Genomic DNA, 18,607 nt, shown 5'->3' with positions numbered 1-18,607 from the left:
AGTGTGTGTAGTATGTATGAATGAGGGGCGGCAGTGTGTGTAGTATGTATGAATGAGAGCGGCAGTGTGTGTAGTATGTATGCATGTATGTATGACGGCGTCAGTGTGTGTAGTATGTATGAATGAGGGCGGCAGTGTGTGTAGTATGTATGCATGACAGCGTCAGTGTGTGGGGCATACTTGTTGCTGGCACTGTGGGGCATTGCTGGCACTGTGGGGCATACTTGTTACTGGCACTGTGGGGCATTGTTGGCACTGTGGGGCATACTTGTTACTGGCACTGTGGGGCATTGCTGGCACTGTGGGGCATACTTGTTGCTGGCACTGTGGGGCATTGCTGGCACTGTGGGGCATACTTGTTGCTGGCACTGTGGGGCATTGCTGGCACTGTGGGGCATACTTGTTACTGGCACTGTGGGGCATTGCTGGCACTGTGGGGCATTGTTGCACTTTTTTTTTTTCTCGTCATTGCCAGTATGACTTGCCCCTGTTAAGCCACACCCCTTTTTAGGCCACGCCCCCTAAAAATTTCACGAGGGGGTACTCCTAAATGAAAAGCCTAATCAAGGGGTACGGGAGACAAAAAAGGTTGGGAACCACTGATTTAGATGCTTAAATGTATTAAAATGGCAATTCTACAGGTAATCCTAATACATTAGCAATGCTATGGGAACATATCAGGAAACAGATAGCAATGACATTTATCAATGAGATTTGGTTCACTGGCTTTTCATTTGTATGTACTTCTATCTGTGTATAAGCTTTCACTATAAGGCCTTTTATATTAGTTTTTTTTTTAATAACACCTATTACTTTAATAACTATGATAAAATGTAAATATATCCCATGTGTGTAGCCATGTTGTTTAGCAGGATAACATGGCAGCATCCCAGTGTGTGGCTCTCCTTAGGGACAGTGCTGCTTATACCCCATTATGGAACAGATGTTTCCAGCTTCTACTTGGCTCCTACATGTGGCTCCCTTGCCTGATGTGATAGCAATCCTTCCAATAACACAGTGGAGTAAGTCATGCACAGATCACCATGTACCTGCATGTCGGAGTTTGTGAAGCTGCAGGCAGACAAGTAGTTGGTATGCATTGCCACTGATTTCTTCTTTGACGCCATGTTTTCATTCTTATCAAATGTCAGGGGGTACACAGAGCACTTATTGTCAAGACCCCTGCATGGGTTAAACAAAGATAGATAGTCATTCACTGAGAAACAACATAAATATCAGTGTATTCAGTGTTAAACTATGGCAGATGTGTATGACATCAGAGTTGTATTGACATTTACTTGTCAAAATCCATTTCTAACATACTGCATATTATTTGCACACAATCACATCATCTTTGCTCTAGACCAGTGTTTTTCAACCACTGTGCCGTGGCACACTAGTGTGCCTTGAGCTATTCTCAAGTGTGCCCCCAGATCTAGAGATGTCCACACCAGTTTACAGCCACTACCAGTTCAACTGTTATTTACTGGTCTCTTCATTTCATGTAAAGGGACAATGTATTTTATTTTTGTTACCTGTGGGGGCCATTGTGTTTTTTTATGTGGGGACCAATAGGTATGTTTTTTTCCTGTGGGGACCAATGTGTTTTGGCCTGTGGGGATCTTAGGGTGTGCCTTAGCAATTTTGAAATCTTATTTAGTGTGCCGCAAGGTAAAAAGGTTGAAAATCACTGCTCTAGACCAACCCATTTCTGGGAAGTTCTGGTCTTCATGCAACAAAATTGAGACTTGGCAAAATAATAGCTGAGAGAGTATCTCAGACAATTCAGTTGTGTTAGGACAATCTTGGAGAAAATGATACTACATCAACATTTACACAAATTTGTCGCTTTGTGAGAAAACGTCCATGCCAACTCCGACAGTCACACCTTACCCCTAACATAACTATGCTTTAGTGCAGGGGTTCTCAAACTCCGTCCTCACACTGTGGCCCTTATTCTGATCGGTGCGGCCGGAGCCGCATATGCGGCTCCGACCGCACCAGACGAATCCCCGCCTTCCATACGGATCGCCACGGCCGTCCGTACGCGGCCATGTGGCGATCCGCATGATTGTGGACGGGGATACGCCTCCTCCATGGTGGGAGCAGCCCCTGCATTCGATGGTCGCCGAACATCGAATGCAGGGCCGCACGCTCCACCAGGTCCCGCAACACAAGACCACACGGACACTTGTCCGTGTGAAATCTTGTATGGGGGCGGGCAGCTGACATCCGGCGATGTCAGATGCCCGCCCTGTACCCACGCGTCATAGCCTCATTAGCATGCGTACGCCCCGCGTTTGCATGGGAACGCCCATGAAACGCGGGGCGTATGCATATGCAAATGAGGCTTCGTAGCCCCTCACGCCCCTATCCACCCCCTTTGCGGCGGACAAAATACGTGTACGGCGATTTCGGCTGCACATGCGCAGAGTGGCCTCTGCACATGCGCAGACCGAAAACATCGGCGGAACGGCCGCAAGCGGCCGTTACCGCTTCAACCAGAATAAGGGCCACAGTTCCTGATTTCCAGGTCACCCGACAGGTGCACTCATTACTGACTGACGCATTTTAAAAGATCCACAGGTGTAGCTTATTATTTCACTTGATTCTGAGAGGAGCAGAGGCGTAGGGAGGGCGGAGCCACCGGAGCTCACGCTCCGGGCGCCGATTGGACGACTGGCGCCGCCGGCCCGCCCCCCCTCCGCAAATGTACTATACTAAATAGTACTAACGGCGGGCAGCATGTTCCGACGGGTGGCGTTTAATAGGGAACATCGGGCAGTCACACTCACACTGACTGTCAGCCCGCAGCCCCATCACCCGATTCTCTGGCAGCGGCACAGCGCTGTGTGCAGCCCCAGCGTCCGTGATGTCCTTCTGCGCATGCGCCGCTGCCAGCCTGTGCTTAAAAGCACAGGCTGATTTAGAGCTCTAGGGTGCGCACGAACACAGCGCTCTGCCGAGTCTGATGTGTCTCAGCAGCAGCGTAAAGCACAGGCTGGCCGCGGCGCATGCGCAGAAGGACAACACGGACACTGGGGCTGTGCCGCTGCCGGAGAATCGGGTGATGGGGCTGCCAGTCAGTGTGAGTGTGACTGCCCGATGTTCCCTTACTATTGAAAGCCATCGTGTGGCATTGGTAGGCTTTGAGGAGTTTTTTCCTCCCTGGCCTATGCTGCTGCCAAGGGCTCAGGCTGCCCTAGCAAAGCCCGGCCAGGCTCCAGCCCATTGATTGTGGGCCCACCCTCTTGAGTCCTGTGGCAGCCACTATGTGGCTGTCTCTGAGAAGCCTAAATTGCCCCCATGGCCCCTGCTGCCCTAACTGGGCCCTCCTATTTGGCCTGTTGTCCACCGGGAAGGCTGAGTGACACTGACACCACACAGGTGTCACTGGCTGCCTGTCACAGAGACCCCAGACAAAGCATGAAACCCCTGGCATCGAGCATGAAACCCTTAGCAACGAGCATGCAGGTAAGTGGCACTTATGTGGCATAATATGTAATAGGCAGTACGTTGTGTGTTATTATATAATGGGCATTACGGTGTTTGGTGTAATGGGCATTACTGTGTTTGGTATAGCGTGTAATAGGCATTACAGTGTTTGGTATAACATGTAATGGGCATTATGGTGTTTGGTATACTGTGTAATGGGCATTACGGGGTTTGGTATACTGTGTAATGGGCATTACGGGGTTTGGTATACTGTGTAATGGGCATTACGGGGTTTTGTATACTGTGTAATGGGCATTACGGGGTTTGGTATAATGTGTAATGGGCATTACGGGGTTTGGTATAATGTGTAATGGGCATTACGGGGTTTGGTATAATGTGTAATGGGCATTACGGGGTTTGGTATAATGTGTAATGAGCATTACGGGGTTTGGTATAATGTGTAATGGGCATTACGGGGTTTGGTATAATGTGTAATGGGCATTACGGGGTTTGGTATAATGTGTAATGGGCATTACGGGGTTTGGTATAATGTGTATTGGGCATTTTACGGGGTTTGGTATAATGTGTTTTGGGCATTACAGGGTTTGGTATAGCGTGTATTGGGCATTACGGGGTTTGGTAAAGCGTGTATTGGGCATTACGGGGTTTGGTATAGCGTGTATTGGGCATTACGGGGTTTGGTAAAGCGTGTATTGGGCATTACGGGGTTTGGTATAGCGTGTATTGGGCATTACAGGGTTTGGTATAGCGTGTATTGGGCATTACGGTGTTTGGCATAACATGTAATGGGCATTATGGTGTTTGGTATAGCGTGTAATGGGCATTACGACATGTGGTGTAATAGGTATTATGGTGCGTGGCATAATGTATAATGGGCATTATGGCATGCGGTATAATATGTAATGGGTGTGTGATGACATCAAGTACATGGTAAAAATAGTGTTGTTTTAATTCAGCATGGTGACTCCTCCTGGAGACTGCTATAACCATGTTGAATTAAAACAACACTATTTTACCAACATGTCAGTCAGTCTCCGAGCGGGGGGGGGGGGGGGGGTTTGCGAAATATGCTCTTGCTCCGGGCACCATGGCACCTAGCTACACCGCTGGAGAGGAGACCTGCAAAACATCCACTGTGTGGGGTCCCGAAGACCGACTTTCAGAATCTGTGATTTAGTGACAACAGTCCTGTGTTTTTTTAATCATATAGACAAATAACATTTTCATTACTACTAAATGTGCACAACTTACCCACAAGCAATGGCGCAACCAGACGGGGCATATGCACAAGCCATCACCCAAGTGCAGGGCATGGTGACTGCATGCTCCTAGAATGCACCAAAAACCAGATTAGCCCATAGAAGGCCTGATTACTATATAACAATGATCACTTCCTTTTTCAAAAGGTCATGGATACACTTTTATTTCATTATAACTTAAAGAAGACCTGTCACCATTGTTTTAGTAAAGCTGGCAATACAAAGTTCCCAAACCCCTCCTCCTTACTTTGGTTCTCTTAGAAGAATACCAGATAGACATTGCAACTGTCTCTCCTTCACCAACCCTTTGCTTCAATTGTCACTGGTTTTATGTCTTTTAGATTAGGGTGGTGACTGTAGCTGTGATCAGCATGCTGGCCGGTCTTTTTAGCATGCAATCCAGGTCATCTAAAACATAGCAACCAGTATGCTAATCATAGGAGCCACCCAGCTTCTCTTGGAAGAAGGAGGAATAGGGAGATGCGTAGGGTAGTTTATTCTTTTTCTAAGGACTTTTGAACACATATATTTAACAAAGAGGTGACAGGTCCTGTTTAGAAGTTAACACATTATTTGAAAGTGTGGTATTGGTGTTGCAGTTAAGATTATCCAAGATGGTAGCCACAAATATCTTTGGAGTTACGCATCAAGCCAACAACTAGAAAGCCACAAGCTACATTAGGCCATAGGCTTACATGGCTTATTGCTGTGCTTTAGGGCCTCCCAGAGGCAAATTCTTTCTCAAATGGAAAAAAGCATGTGCACTGCAGGTGGGGCAGATGTAACATGTGCAGAGAGAATTACATTTGGGTGACTTATTTTGTTTCTGTGCAGGGAAAATACTGACTACTTTATTACACTTTTACACTGCACTGCATTTACACTGCAATATAGATCTCACTTTGAAGTAAAACCCCACCCAAATCTAATTCTCTCTGCACAAGTAACATCTGCCCCCCCCCTGCAGTGCACATGGTTTTGTCCAGTTGAGAAGGAATTTGCCTCTGAGAGTGAACCAGAATACGGCCCTCTTTTTGAACGCTGTACACATAGTGACACAAGTGACGATGCTGCAATGTAGCTTAATGGAGATAAAGTAAAACAATCCTGTATTTAATAATAAGTATGTTATTATTGCTAGCTGTGGCTTTCAACACACAGGTGTTCTGTGTATGAGATCTATGGGTGTGTGTACAATATCTGTGAGGTCAGTGCTTTTGTGGTATTGATGTGGTTAATATACTACCAAGTGCCTATGCATTGTTTAGTTTTGTATAGTTGTTTAGAAGTTATACAGTACAGTCATCATAGGTACGGTCCTGTGATGTGTCTATTTCTCATGGATATTATGTAATAATCTCCTCATGGATTATTTTCTTGGTAATAGGACATACAGTACTGTGAATAACTTTATGAATAAGGTTCTTACATTTGTGGGTTTATGCTACCTGCTCTACCAGCTCTGACCGTGGGAGCATTAAGTTACGCCGGCGGGAGCTGACGTAATGCTGCAATATGTTTACCCTTATGAGAGAAAATACGACTTTATTGTATCAGGGCGTGACATTGTGATTGTGTTAGAGCAGTGGTAGCCAACCCTAGCCCTCGAGAGCTACCAACAGTTCACATTTTCCAGACAACCTAGCTGCTGCACAGCTGCACTCATTAATCACTGACACATTTTAAAAGATACACAGATGGAGCTAATTAGCTAACTTGTGATTCTGTGAGGAGACCTGCAAAACATGCACTGTTGGTAGCTCTCGAGGACTAGGGTTGGCTACCCCAGTGTTAGAGGAATTGTTTGTGTGGTTGTCCTTGTTGTATTCCTATATTAGGTTAATGATGATCTGCACAAATTAACCAACTGTTATGGGGCATTGAGTATAACAGTTGTCAAAAAAGGCTAAAGAAATAATGTAGAGAAGTTTTTGATTACTGGGGACAGATATAAAATCTTGTCTCCAGGTTACTAAAGAAATAATGTAACCTGTATTGTGTAAGTCTATAGTTGGGAGACACGGACCTCTATGCATCTAAGCAGAGGTTAAGCATTATGCTATGGCAGCTACTAGATACTGTAATGTATGCACAGGTGGTGCGGGTGGAAGGTACCTTGTTTGTTGTAAAAGCATCCCACACAATCACTTTTCCATCCTGCATAATAAGAACACAAACAGAAAGGTATTAGTGCAAATAATAAGGATGTACATCCAAAAATAAGAGAGAAGAGGTATCATAAGCCCGCCCCTACAGAATGGCTGTGTTATACTGGCTGCAATAAGAACATTCATTATCAGATGTATAGTAGCTATGGGGTGGCTGTTTGCAGGTGAAGCCACAGGACAGAGAGCCTAATTCTCAGGTGGACACAATTCCAATGTTTTTGTCATTGGACAATGTTTTTGTTTCGCTATAGATTCAAGACAGTGGTCATAGTGTAGATTTGGATGCAGAGTGATTGACAGGTAGTGAGCATTTGTGGGCGGTAATGATGGGGAGGAGGAATGTTGCAGCCAGCATCTGTGTCCTTGTATGCAGTGGAAGTGGCCCTGGTGTCTTAGTTCCAGCAATACTGTCGGTATTAATATATCTTTTCTATTCTGCAGCCTACAAAGATGCCGACACGGCTGCTACTGTATCCACCTCTGAATCAGGACTAGGGGGGTAGATGTTCTCAAGGGAAAATGCGGTAAACAATGTTATTGTGTTTTTTACCGCATTTGCCCATGTTCTAAAACCAGATCGTTGGGTTTTTGCAATATAGAGCTTTTGCTGGCATTACTCTATAGTCTATGAGCTTCTGTCCACCGCGGTGTTAGAGGGACCCATCACAGATCCCTCCCAGCATGCCCTGGAGCCAGCGCAATCACCAAATGCAGGTGATGTGGGGCCAGCGGATGTTAGTGCATCCTCCACAGAGTGTCTATTGTTGGTGCACTGTAGAACCTTTTCCAGCTTCGAGGTGATATACAAACTACTGGTAAAATAGACATCCAATGCAGTAGCGCACGCAGGGGGGGTTTCTGAGTACCCAGAAACCCCCCCAGGAGTCTAAGGGTCCTAGGCTGAAAGCTGAGGGTCCCCTCTTTCCAGGGGTACAAGAATTTTAAAAATCGGCCCTTGGGAACCGGAGATATCTGACTTCAAAGCAGTGGTCCCCATCCAAGCCTGTAAATTGCTCTTCCCAGTCAGATATTTCAGGTTCTCTCTGACCTAGAGTTTTTCTGAGGGTATATTCCAAAAGTTGGGATTCTCCCCCTTTGATGGACACTAGTAGCTTGTCTCTACTGTTTCCAAAACCAGAGATATCAGCCTTCCAGCAGCTGGTTACTGCTCCAGCTCCACACACCTGGTATGTAGTTTTATATACTCATTGGCAGATTGCTCTGCCCCCTGAACTCTGATCCCCTAGTCCCCAATACCATTTGGTAGGTGGGATTCTCTCGTTTTTAATTCCATTAAAATCTAAGAAATCTATTTCCGGGAACTGGAGATATTTGCAGTCAAGCAAGCTGTCCTCCCACCAGAAAATTATGAATAATAAGCCCACTCCACTATACACCCCTCCTCTGCATATTAAACATCCTCTACCACCCTGGAAGTTATGTATCAGGGCCCCTTCATTCAGACCGATGCCCCCTTCTCCCACCCCATCTCCCACCATCTGTGCAGTAAAGGGGTAATTAGTGGAAATAACTGATCCAGGCCTTACATGCTGAGCGGTTGATATAATACCCCCTACCACCTGCGGGACATCAAAGCTTCCGCTCATAGCACCCCCTACTCCTACCGCTGGAGGATCGGTAGGGGCCTCAATACATTACTATGCCCAGGGGTCTACACTGCTGTTGATGCCCTTGTATGTATATATATATATATATATATGTATATATGTATATATATTTTATTATTATTATTATTATTATTATTTATATACATTTGGTCTATCTATAATACTTTAACTGATCCGGCATATACTGGGTCACCTAAGTGTCCATCTCTGTGCTTTGCTCCGCCCCTCTGGAAACCCCCTTCTGAAAATCCTGCGTTTGCCCCTGCAATGAACCATTGCCACATTATCATATAACTTACAGGACACTCTCAGTATAAAAATATCTCAAACAAATGAAATATAGATGTCATTTTGCAAGTATTTGTCTGTACATGTGGCAGTGATTACCTGCACCAGGCTGCGGTTTCCTAAATGCCTTGCATGTGACTGCCGGTGTAAATACACTGGCGCACCCATAGGCGGGCATGGGTTTTTGCGATTGCATTGCCACACAATAGGTTCACTAATTTAAAGATGAATTGGCCAATATTCTCAGACCAGATATATCTTTTGGTAGCAATGATGGTTGTTTGTTCTCCATTGTCCATCTGCATAAAAATGATTCAGGTGTGTTTCCAGCTTACGATGCTCATATCTTCATGTGTTATGCAATCTATGTTTTTAAATGTTTTTCTACATTTAACTATAAGCAGTGCCGAATTTACCATTAGGCACGTGAGGCACGTGCCTAGGGGCGGCACATGTTTGGGGGCGGCACTTGAATGCTTGTGATAGCAAAATTGTGCAAAATTTTTGTAGCACATTCTCAGCCGGACGCCGGCTTTCTGATCACAGGCATCTGCTTTTTAGCAGTCCAGCGATCAGGTCAATAACCCCTCAGGTGTGGTATAAAGATACATTCTAAACTTACAGTCTTTAAAATCTTAGGATATTACTGAATTACAACTAACTATATTATCTAACAAATACAGTATAAAACAAGAAGGTTGTCATTATCGTCCAGTTTCTGATTATGGTTAAAGAGAGGCTTGTATAAAAAAAATCTGTACTACAGTAGCTTTTAAAAGGCTAAATATTTTCCACTGCTGACAAGCATTACCTTTTGCTTAGCAACAATAACAGTCAATCACCCACATATTTAAATGCCTGCACTTGTGGGTAAATCTACATATTTGTATCTTTGGAATGTATGAATTATGTCATTATTAAACAGTGTGAGATGTAGGAGGACAAAAATGACATTTTGACAGCTTTGTGTCCACTGTTCCCAGCCACTCCCTTGTTACACAAGAGTGAAGCTTACCTGAGATGAGCTCACAATTCTTCTCTTGTCTTTACACCAATCCATGCAGAGCACTTTATTACCATGGCCCTTCAGTGTCCTCCTTGTTTTCATGACAAACTGTCCAAGAGAGTCCACGCGTTCCGCCACCTGGTGCACTGCAGAGGAGAAAAAGAAGCGGTGTAAAGTCTTGTAAGTAGTGCTGTGTTGTCAAGAAAGTACCAAAGTTGACTGCACCCATCAGATGAACAATGCCACACTCAGTGTGATTATGTTCATGCTTGCTTTGACTGGTAAAATAGGCTAGATGTGCAACTGTAGATGAACTTTAAACAGGAACTGCAGGGCCTAATTCAGATGGGATCGCAAAGCGGTAATTGTATGCAAATCGGTCAATGTTTTCCTACTGTGCATTCATCTAAGCCGCAGTGCGCGCATGAAATGTGATGGTGGTCAAGAGATTAGATGCAAAGTGACTGACAGGAAGACAGTGTTTGTGGGTGATAAGGGGTAGTGGTCGGATAAACATAGGTATGTCACGGACGTTCAGATAGCTTTTTCTGGGCATGCATAAATTACCCGTTTGGATCTAACTTGCTACTAGAGAGCCCTCTGTGTCCCAAACAGCAGCTCAACCTGTGCATCTTCAAAGGCACTCAGAATATGCATCATGCCCGATTGGCTACACTGTACACCATTGGACGGAAATGATGTGACAGCAGTGGGCGCCCCTATGCTCAGGTTAGCTTCTGTCCATATTAGCGTATAACTGCAATTGCAAACTGCAAAAGATAGCCACAGCAATCACATCAGCAGCCACATGTAAATCAGGCTCACAGACACTAACAACAGCCAAAGTTACAGTATATAGAACAAACCAATGTATTGTTAATGTCATACACCAATACCAGTTTTCTTTTTTATTGCGTCAAGCTAAGTAAAGCACGCAGACATACGTATGAAAAAGGAGAGGTGGTCTGCAGATGAGGTATTTTTCTGTTACCAGTAATTTATATAGCACACACATATTCCATAGAGCTTTACAGAGAATATTTCACCATTCACATCAATCCCTGCCCCAGTGGATTTTCAGATCTATGATCCTAATTCACACTGGATAGCAAAGCACATTTTTTTTCTCTAATGGACAAAACCATGTGCACTGCAGGTGGGGCAAATGGAACATGTCCAGAGAGAGAGAGTTAGATTTGGGTGGATCATTTTGTTTCTGTACTGGGTAAAAACTGGCTGCTTTATTTTTACACTGCAATTTAGACTTCACACCTTACCCAAATCTAACTCTCTCTGCACATGTTACATCTGCTCCACCTGCAGTTTACATGGATTTGTCCATTAGAGAAATAAAACTTGCTTTGCAATCCAGTCTGAATTAGGTCCTTTATTTCCCGCCACATGTACACACACACACACACATCTAAACTAGGGCTAATTTTTGTTGCCAGTCAATTAACATATCAGTATAGTTTTTTGAATATGGAAGGAAGCCTGAGTACCCGGAGAAAACCCAAGTGCAAAGAGAATATACAAACTCAACACAGTTAGGGCCATGGTGGGAATCAAACCCATAACCTCAGTACTGAAAGGTAGTAAGGCTAACCAATATACCCATCTGGAGAAAGACCCAGGGGGAGATTCTCTAAGCGAAAAATGCGGTAAAAACCCCGTTATCGGGTTTTTACCGCATTTTGGGATGCTGTAAGCATCCCCCGCCGGGTTACCGCGGCGGGGGGCATCGCCAGAAAAATGTGGCGATGCCCCATAGAAGCCAATGGGCTTCTACCGCAACCCTCCGCCGCCCTGCGCCGACCCCCCGCCGCCCCCTCCCCCCTCACCTGTGTCCGGGCAGCACAGAGCTGTGCTGCCCGGACCTGTGACCTCCTCCCTGCACTGATCCTCTTCCGGGTGCAGGGAGGAGGAGAGCCCGGCGCAGCAGCAGCAGCGCCGGGTGTGTGAGGGAGGGGGGAGCCGCCGGGACCTGCTGGGACCCGGCGACTCTCACCGCAAAGGACAGCTCTTAACGCAAGAGCTGTCCTTTGCCTTAATTATTGCATATGTTACAACATATGCTATAATTAAATATGCGATGGGCGGCGAAGGGGGGCGGAGATTCTTAGAGAATCTCCCCCCCAGTCTGTTGACATAAGCAAGTGGATGTGAATCTGAGCTATAAAAATGCACTAAAAGGTGATGTGTTTGTCAGATTAAGTGGAATTACTTAATTATATATTGCTTAGCTTAGTTGACAGGGTTTAAGTTACAACATTTCAAAAACAATGAAGTAATCATTAAAGGGAAGTATGCCCATAAGGTATTAAGTCATAATTTCCTGGCAGCGGGAATACAAAATGTGATAATATGTCATGTGCCTATGTGATGATAGGGTAATGTCTGTCAGTACTGTCTGGTACAAGCTCAAATAGTTCAATTCAGGGTTTGCACAATAGAGAAAGAAACCCACAACAAGCCTAACAAACTAGTGTTATGCCTCTCTATGTTGGATGGGGCAAGCTTCCATGTTGGACGGTGATGTAAAAATACCCTTAAGCTGGGTACACCTTAGGCAATGTGTACCCAGTGCAATATAAGTGGTGACTTGCTCCAGCGGGGTAGCTGACATCTACACTTGCTGATGCTGGGTGTGACAAGCGACAGGTGTGGTGAGTGGGCCATGCTGAATCCATGCTAGCGATGTCCTCCGTTGGCCTGAGGAAGTGCACATCAATAGGGATATAGTGCATACACACTAGAATATATTTATTTTATTTATTAAAAATTCCTTATATGGCGCACACATATTCCGCAGCACTTTACAGAGAATATTTGAACACTCACATCAGTCCCTGCCCCAGTGGAGCTTACAATCTATATTCCCTACCACATGTACACGCACACAGACATACTAGGGTTAATTTTGTTGGGAGCCACATGTACACGCACACAGACATTCTAGGGTTAATTTTTTTGGGAGCCAATTAGCCTACCAGTATATTTTTGGATTGTGGGAGGAAACCGGAGTACCCGGAGTAAACCCACGCAAGCACGGGAGAATATACAAACTCCACACAATTAGAGCCATGGTGGGAACCGAACCCATGACCTCAGCGCTGTGAGGCAGTAATGCTAACCATTACACCGTCCGTACTGCCCCAATGTCATTAATAATGGTCGTTATCATGCTTATCGTGTAAAAAAAAATGCATAATGTGTATGCACCTTTACAGTCCTGCATAACCAGATAACACCAGGGGCATTTTAAGAGAGGAGAGGACCTACGTACAGCCTGAGCTGCTGGCCCCTTCCTCTCTGACAGCTAGCACACTCCGGCATTATGCTAAAGTCTACTGAGCATGTGCAGGTCTCAGTATATGTGTATGCGCAAATCACTTGGAAACAGCCATGGCTGCTATTTTCCAACTGATTTGTGTCTGCGGTGCAGATATACAGACATTTATTAACAAGGCTATCTATGCGGAATAAGGAAAGTTTCATATTAATGTATATACCTTATGGTCTGATATTTGAAATACAAGTGTTTATTGCCATGGCTGTCTATTGGTTATCTTTCCATGTTGTATTGCGGTATATAAAGTATACCATCAGTTTTGCAAACTTCCAGGTCATTATACTGTAAATTCCAGAAACATGCAAACATGCATTCAATGGGGTTTATTTACTAAGATGGGAGTTCTATTGAAGATAGGATGTTGCTAGTGGCAACCAATCAAAGTAGATTCTGATTGGTTGCTGTTCAATAGAACTCCCACCTTAGTTAATCAACCCCATGGTGCTTTGCTCATAGTCATCCTAAAAGAAAAGAGCAGGGAGCTTTGAATGTAAAGGAAGGACAATTTGCCCTATATATTATCTAGCTGTGACTCATTGAAGAATTACCTTATTCAAACCCACGTTTTGTAATAGCTTGAACCCTCCTATATTACATAATAATTGTATGTAGTATGAATCTGCTCTATACAATGGGTGGAGGTATTTTAAGAGCCTACACAACCCTCTGTTACATAATTGTATGTTATTATTACACTACAATAGACAGTGTGTTTTTATTACTGTTATTTAGCCCTTGTCTGAATATTTTATTTCATTTTAGAAATCTATAATATCTGCTAGGGAAGTGTGTGTGTTTAATGTCACTATTGACACATAAATACAATCAATAAGCAATTCATCACTGTGATGAAAACTACAGATACTAGTTTAAACGAGGGCTGAATAAGCCCAAGTGCAGTTAAGAGCCTGTGAATTGGGCTGTGTAAATAAAGTTCAGTGATAGTGATAGGGCATAGAAGGAGGGGTTAACCCAGGGCGGGAAGCCCCCACCAATGGGGGGCAAAGGGGGTTGCACCCCAGGTCAAGGGTATATAGGTTAGGGCAGCAAGGGTATGCGCCCTCTTTGATTCTTTGATCTGCAGGGATCAGCGTCACGGAGAATAAAGATAAGTAAAAGCTTGCAGCATCTTACCTCAAACATGTCTAACAGACCCAGAAGGAATGCCCCACCGCCGCGCTGGCTGGCGGACGCCGCGCGCCCGCTCAGCCATGTCCCTGGGCGTGGGGATGTGAGTGGCCGCCCGGTGGTGCTGGTAGCTGGAGGCGGTGGTTCGCGGCCTGTGTCACCCGCCGCTCAAGGTGGAAGCGGGTCGGGCGCAGGGACTCCCCCTCCTGCTCCCTCCGCGGGTGGTTTGCAGTCCCAGGGTCCTGGGAGCGTAATGGCGGCGGGCGGCGGGGATGCCGGTGCGTCCGGAATGGCGGCCGCGGTCTGCAGGGAGGGAGAGCCGGGAGGCGCGTCAGCTGTCCCCTCGCGCTCACCCGGCTCTCTTCTGCACGCCGGAGACGGCGGCAGCCTGGCTTCCCCCTCGCGTCAAGCAGCAGGGAGGGAGGGGAGTGTCAGCGGGGACGGAGACCGCGCGGCTCCCTGCGCGGTCTCGGTGCCTCAGTCAGGAGACAGGGGGACAGCAGCTCCCCCTGCTGGCTCCCCTGGATATAGCGGCAGCATAAGGGCAGAAGCTCCACCTGCTGGCCAGGCCGCAGAAGCGCAGGCACAGGAATATGAACAGCCAGGAAGGGAGGCCAGGGATGCAGGCTCACAGGGTGCCAGCAGCCAAGCTGGCTTAGTGGAAGTGGGGGAGGGTCGCCCGGGCAGGGGGCCTAGCCCCATGATGGTCATCACAGGTGGCCCCATACCAGGGCATTTTAATGCACCGAGGCCCAGGTTTTGGCGTATGCAACCCCCATTGGCGGGAGGACATTACGGGCAGGGTGCAGCACACCCCCCGGCCACGGAGATGTTTTATGAGGAACAGGGTCGGGGAACAGGCTTTCAGCATCCCCAGGGAAGTGTGGCTCCAGGTTTAAGGGATTATGGGACCCATATTCAACACAATTATGAGTCAGGCCCACAATTTAACAGGGCCCAGGGAGGCCCAACACATTTTTCACCTCAGCAATTCATGGGGCAACAGGGGCAGGGGCAATGGCCCATGCAGTACCAGACATTTGGGAGTTACGGCGGGCCTCAGTTCCCCTACTGGGGTTCTGGGCCCGGCCACTCTGTCAATATAGGCATGCCAGCATACAACCCTTACATCCAGCAAGGGGGATATGGGTACCCGGGATATCAAATGCAGCCGTACGGGGGCTGGGCGCCGCCGCCAAGGGGCCATTTCGCGGGGAACACGGACAGTCACCTGAGGCAGGGGGAGGTTGCGGCAGAAATGCATAGGTCTAGCGCTCGCGGGCCGGCAGTGCAGGTAGACATAGCGCCAGCGGAAGTTTTAGATCTGGCTGCGCCTTCACCCAGTCGCACAGTCATTGACGCCCCTTCTATTTCAGCCTCTGAAGCACGTCCAACTTCACCGGTGCCGTCTTTGGGGTCAAGGTCTCGTGAGGGGTCAACACGTACAGTTACTCCGCGGTCGACTCTGGGGGAGAAAGCATCAACTGTCAAGGCACCCAGGAAAGCAGGAGAATCCTCGGCCGCAAAGGAAGCACCGGCGAGCGAATCAGTGGTTGAAGTTGACGAGAACACGTCGCAAGAGGGAGATGGTGAAGAAGAAGGGTCGTCTTCGGGTGAGTCAGGGTCTTCAGCATCGTCAGGGGGTAGTGATGAATCAGGCGCTACCAAACGCCCGCGCAAGCTAGCAAAGCTAGTCGCGAAACAAGTGGCAAAGGAGGTGCAGGGAAAAAAGCGCAAGAGGAAGCGTAGCACACCAGCAGCGCCAGCGGACACTGAGGCATCGCACTGCTCTAATACGGCGGTAGCTCGAGGGCTCAGGAAGGGAGTTAGGGAAAAAATCCGCAAAGGGAAATTTATCGATTTCTTCACCATAACAACAGAAATGAAGAAGGAATTCGATAAAGCAAAGAAGGCCACGCCCAACGGCGAGGCTGCCTTTAAGGGTTTCCATAACTGGTTAAGGGGTTTCCTGGCCTTCTCGTCATGTTACTTAACACTAAGACCCACCGAATACTTGAACGTGATTAGATACTTGCATCTCATAAATGAGACTTTTATAAGTTATAAGGGCCCGGCGTGGAGGGAATATGATGAGAAGTTCAGGTTATGTCACGAGGGCACCCCCATCATGCCCATGGGCTCTAAGCATGTCGAGATCTGGTGGGAGGTTATAGGAAAAAGCCAGCCCATGACAGAACCCGCCGGGAAGAAGTCCTTTCAGGGGGGAAAAGCATCGGGAAAATCAGGGGGGAAAGGGCGTTGTTTCGCTTACAACGACGGTAAATGCGACAGAGGGGCCAAGTGCCGTTTTAAGCACGAATGTAAGATCTGTGGAGCAGGCCACCCTGCCAAGTCATGCAAAGGGGGTGGTAAGTCGGGGGACACCGGAGAGGGAGCGGCTAGCTCTAAATAAGGCGGAATCCCCTATAATCATAAGACAGTTGGCCCTTTACTTAAAGGAATACCCCAATAAGCCCGATGCAGAGTTTTTGTTGGAGGGTTTTGTTCATGGTTTTTCATTACCCATCCCAAAAAGTTTTTACACATCCACAAATAAGAATTTAAAGTCGGCCAGGGAATTGCCGGAGGTGGTTAGGGACAAGGTGCTAAATGAGGTCAAGCTGGGCAGGATGGAGGGACCATTTGAGGTACTCCCCATACCTGACCTATGCATATCACCGCTGGGTGTGGTGCCCAAGAAAACGCCAGGCAAATTTCGCCTGATACAGCACCTGTCCCACCCACCCGGCAATTCCGTCAACGATGCCATTCCAGAGGAATTGGCAAGCGTTCGCTACCAGTTATTTGAGGAAGTTCTTAGTTTGGTTAAAAGTTTCGGCCCAGGGGCCCTTATGGCCAAGTTGGACATAGAATCTGCTTTTAGGCTGCTTCCACTGCACCCGGAATCGTTCAGATTTATGGGCTTTAAGTTGCAAGGGGCCTATTACATAGATAAATGTCTCCCCATGGGGTGCTCGATATCTTGCTCATATTTTGAAAAATTTAGTACTTTTCTTCAATGGTGCATCCAGAGGGAGGCTGGCTCCAGAGGGGTGGCCCACTATCTGGATGATTTCCTCATAGCAGGACCAGCAGGTCGAGCAGAATGTGGGGAGACATTGCAAGTAGCTTTAAGAGTTTTCAGTTCTTTAGGAGTTCCCATAGCCCACGACAAAACAGAGGGACCGGTGACGGTCCTGGCGTACCTCGGCATTGAAATAGATACCGGGGAAGGTTGCTGTAGGCTGCCAGCGGACAAGGTCCACAAGCTGCGGGAGCTGATAGACGATTGCGAGGTTAGAAAGAGGGTCCAGCTACGAACGGTCCAGTCCCTACTGGGTTCTTTAAATTTTGCCTGTAGGGTCATACCCATGGGCAGGGTTTTCTGTAGGAAATTGGAAAGGGCCACGGCAGGGGTCAGGGACCCGCACCACACAATTCGCTTGGGAAAGGAAATCAAGGAGGATTTGAGGACATGGTCCGAATTCTTGGTAGACTTTAACAGGCGTCTAATGTGGCAGTCTGAGGCGGCCTCAAGCTGGGACCTGCAGCTCTTTACGGACGCTGCGGGATCATCTGGTTTTGGGGCTTTCTTTCAGGGGGAGTGGTGCTGTGAGAAGTGGCCCCAATCCTGGATTGACAGAGGGTTCACGGTGAACATGTTATTACTGGAACTCTTCCCTATTATAGTCGCAGTAGAGCTATGGGCTGGCCAGCTAGCAAACAGAAACATCATCTTCTGGTGCGATAATTTAGGGGTTGTTCACGCGGTGAACAATCAAAGGGCAACAGCGCCGGAAGCATTGAGATTGCTGAGGCACCTTGTCCTTGTTTGTTTAAAGAACAACATCAATTTCAGGGCTGAGCATGTACCAGGGGTGGACAATGAAGTGGCAGACGCTTTATCTAGATTTCAGTTCACTAGATTCCGCGCCCTAGCTCCAACAGCAGCCGAGACCGGCCTAAGTTGTCCAAATTCTGTCTGGCAGGTGATAGAGCCGGCATGACAGAATTGGCATTTCGGTCACTGGCGCCGGCGACTCGTAGGGCATACGAAAAAGCCTGGGAGGATTGGTGTAGATACCAGCAGCTGCCGGAGGCTAGGGGTAAGTCTGTTGACGACTGCCTCCTGGCTTTCGTTTGGGGCAACTACAATAATGGCAGGTCCAAGTCGGCTATGGCGGCGACATTGGCGGGAATAGCTTTTCATTGCCTTTTATTTAACATGCCAGACCCAACGAAGTCTTTTATCCTAAGTAAAGCGATGAAGGGTTGGTCTAGGGTACAGCCAGTTCAACCGGATACTAGACGCCCATTGGACG

The 18,607-nt window shown here is 47.1% G+C and overlaps 1 protein-coding gene across 1 annotated transcript in view; it reads right to left on the bottom strand.

The window, feature by feature from the left end:
* The window catches only part of GNB5 (G protein subunit beta 5), a 50,695-nt gene that overhangs the window by 17,725 nt on the left and 14,363 nt on the right, over positions 1-18,607 (bottom strand). Inside the window, exons 2-5 of the mRNA XM_083183897.1 lie at positions 9,815-9,951; positions 6,831-6,872; positions 4,708-4,784; positions 1,050-1,182 (exon numbers count right to left, since the gene is read on the bottom strand). Of these exons, the coding sequence (XP_083040023.1) occupies positions 1,050-1,182; positions 4,708-4,784; positions 6,831-6,872; positions 9,815-9,951 (389 nt within the window). The remainder of the gene's footprint in view (positions 1-1,049; positions 1,183-4,707; positions 4,785-6,830; positions 6,873-9,814; positions 9,952-18,607) is intronic.

This window comes from Crinia signifera, chromosome 4 (genome assembly GCF_055691185.1).
Source record: "Crinia signifera chromosome 4, ASM5569118v1, whole genome shotgun sequence".
NCBI lineage: Eukaryota > Metazoa > Chordata > Amphibia > Anura > Myobatrachidae > Crinia > Crinia signifera.
Note: the sequence above shows the minus strand (reverse complement) of the source record. Positions and strands in the feature narration are given on the sequence as shown.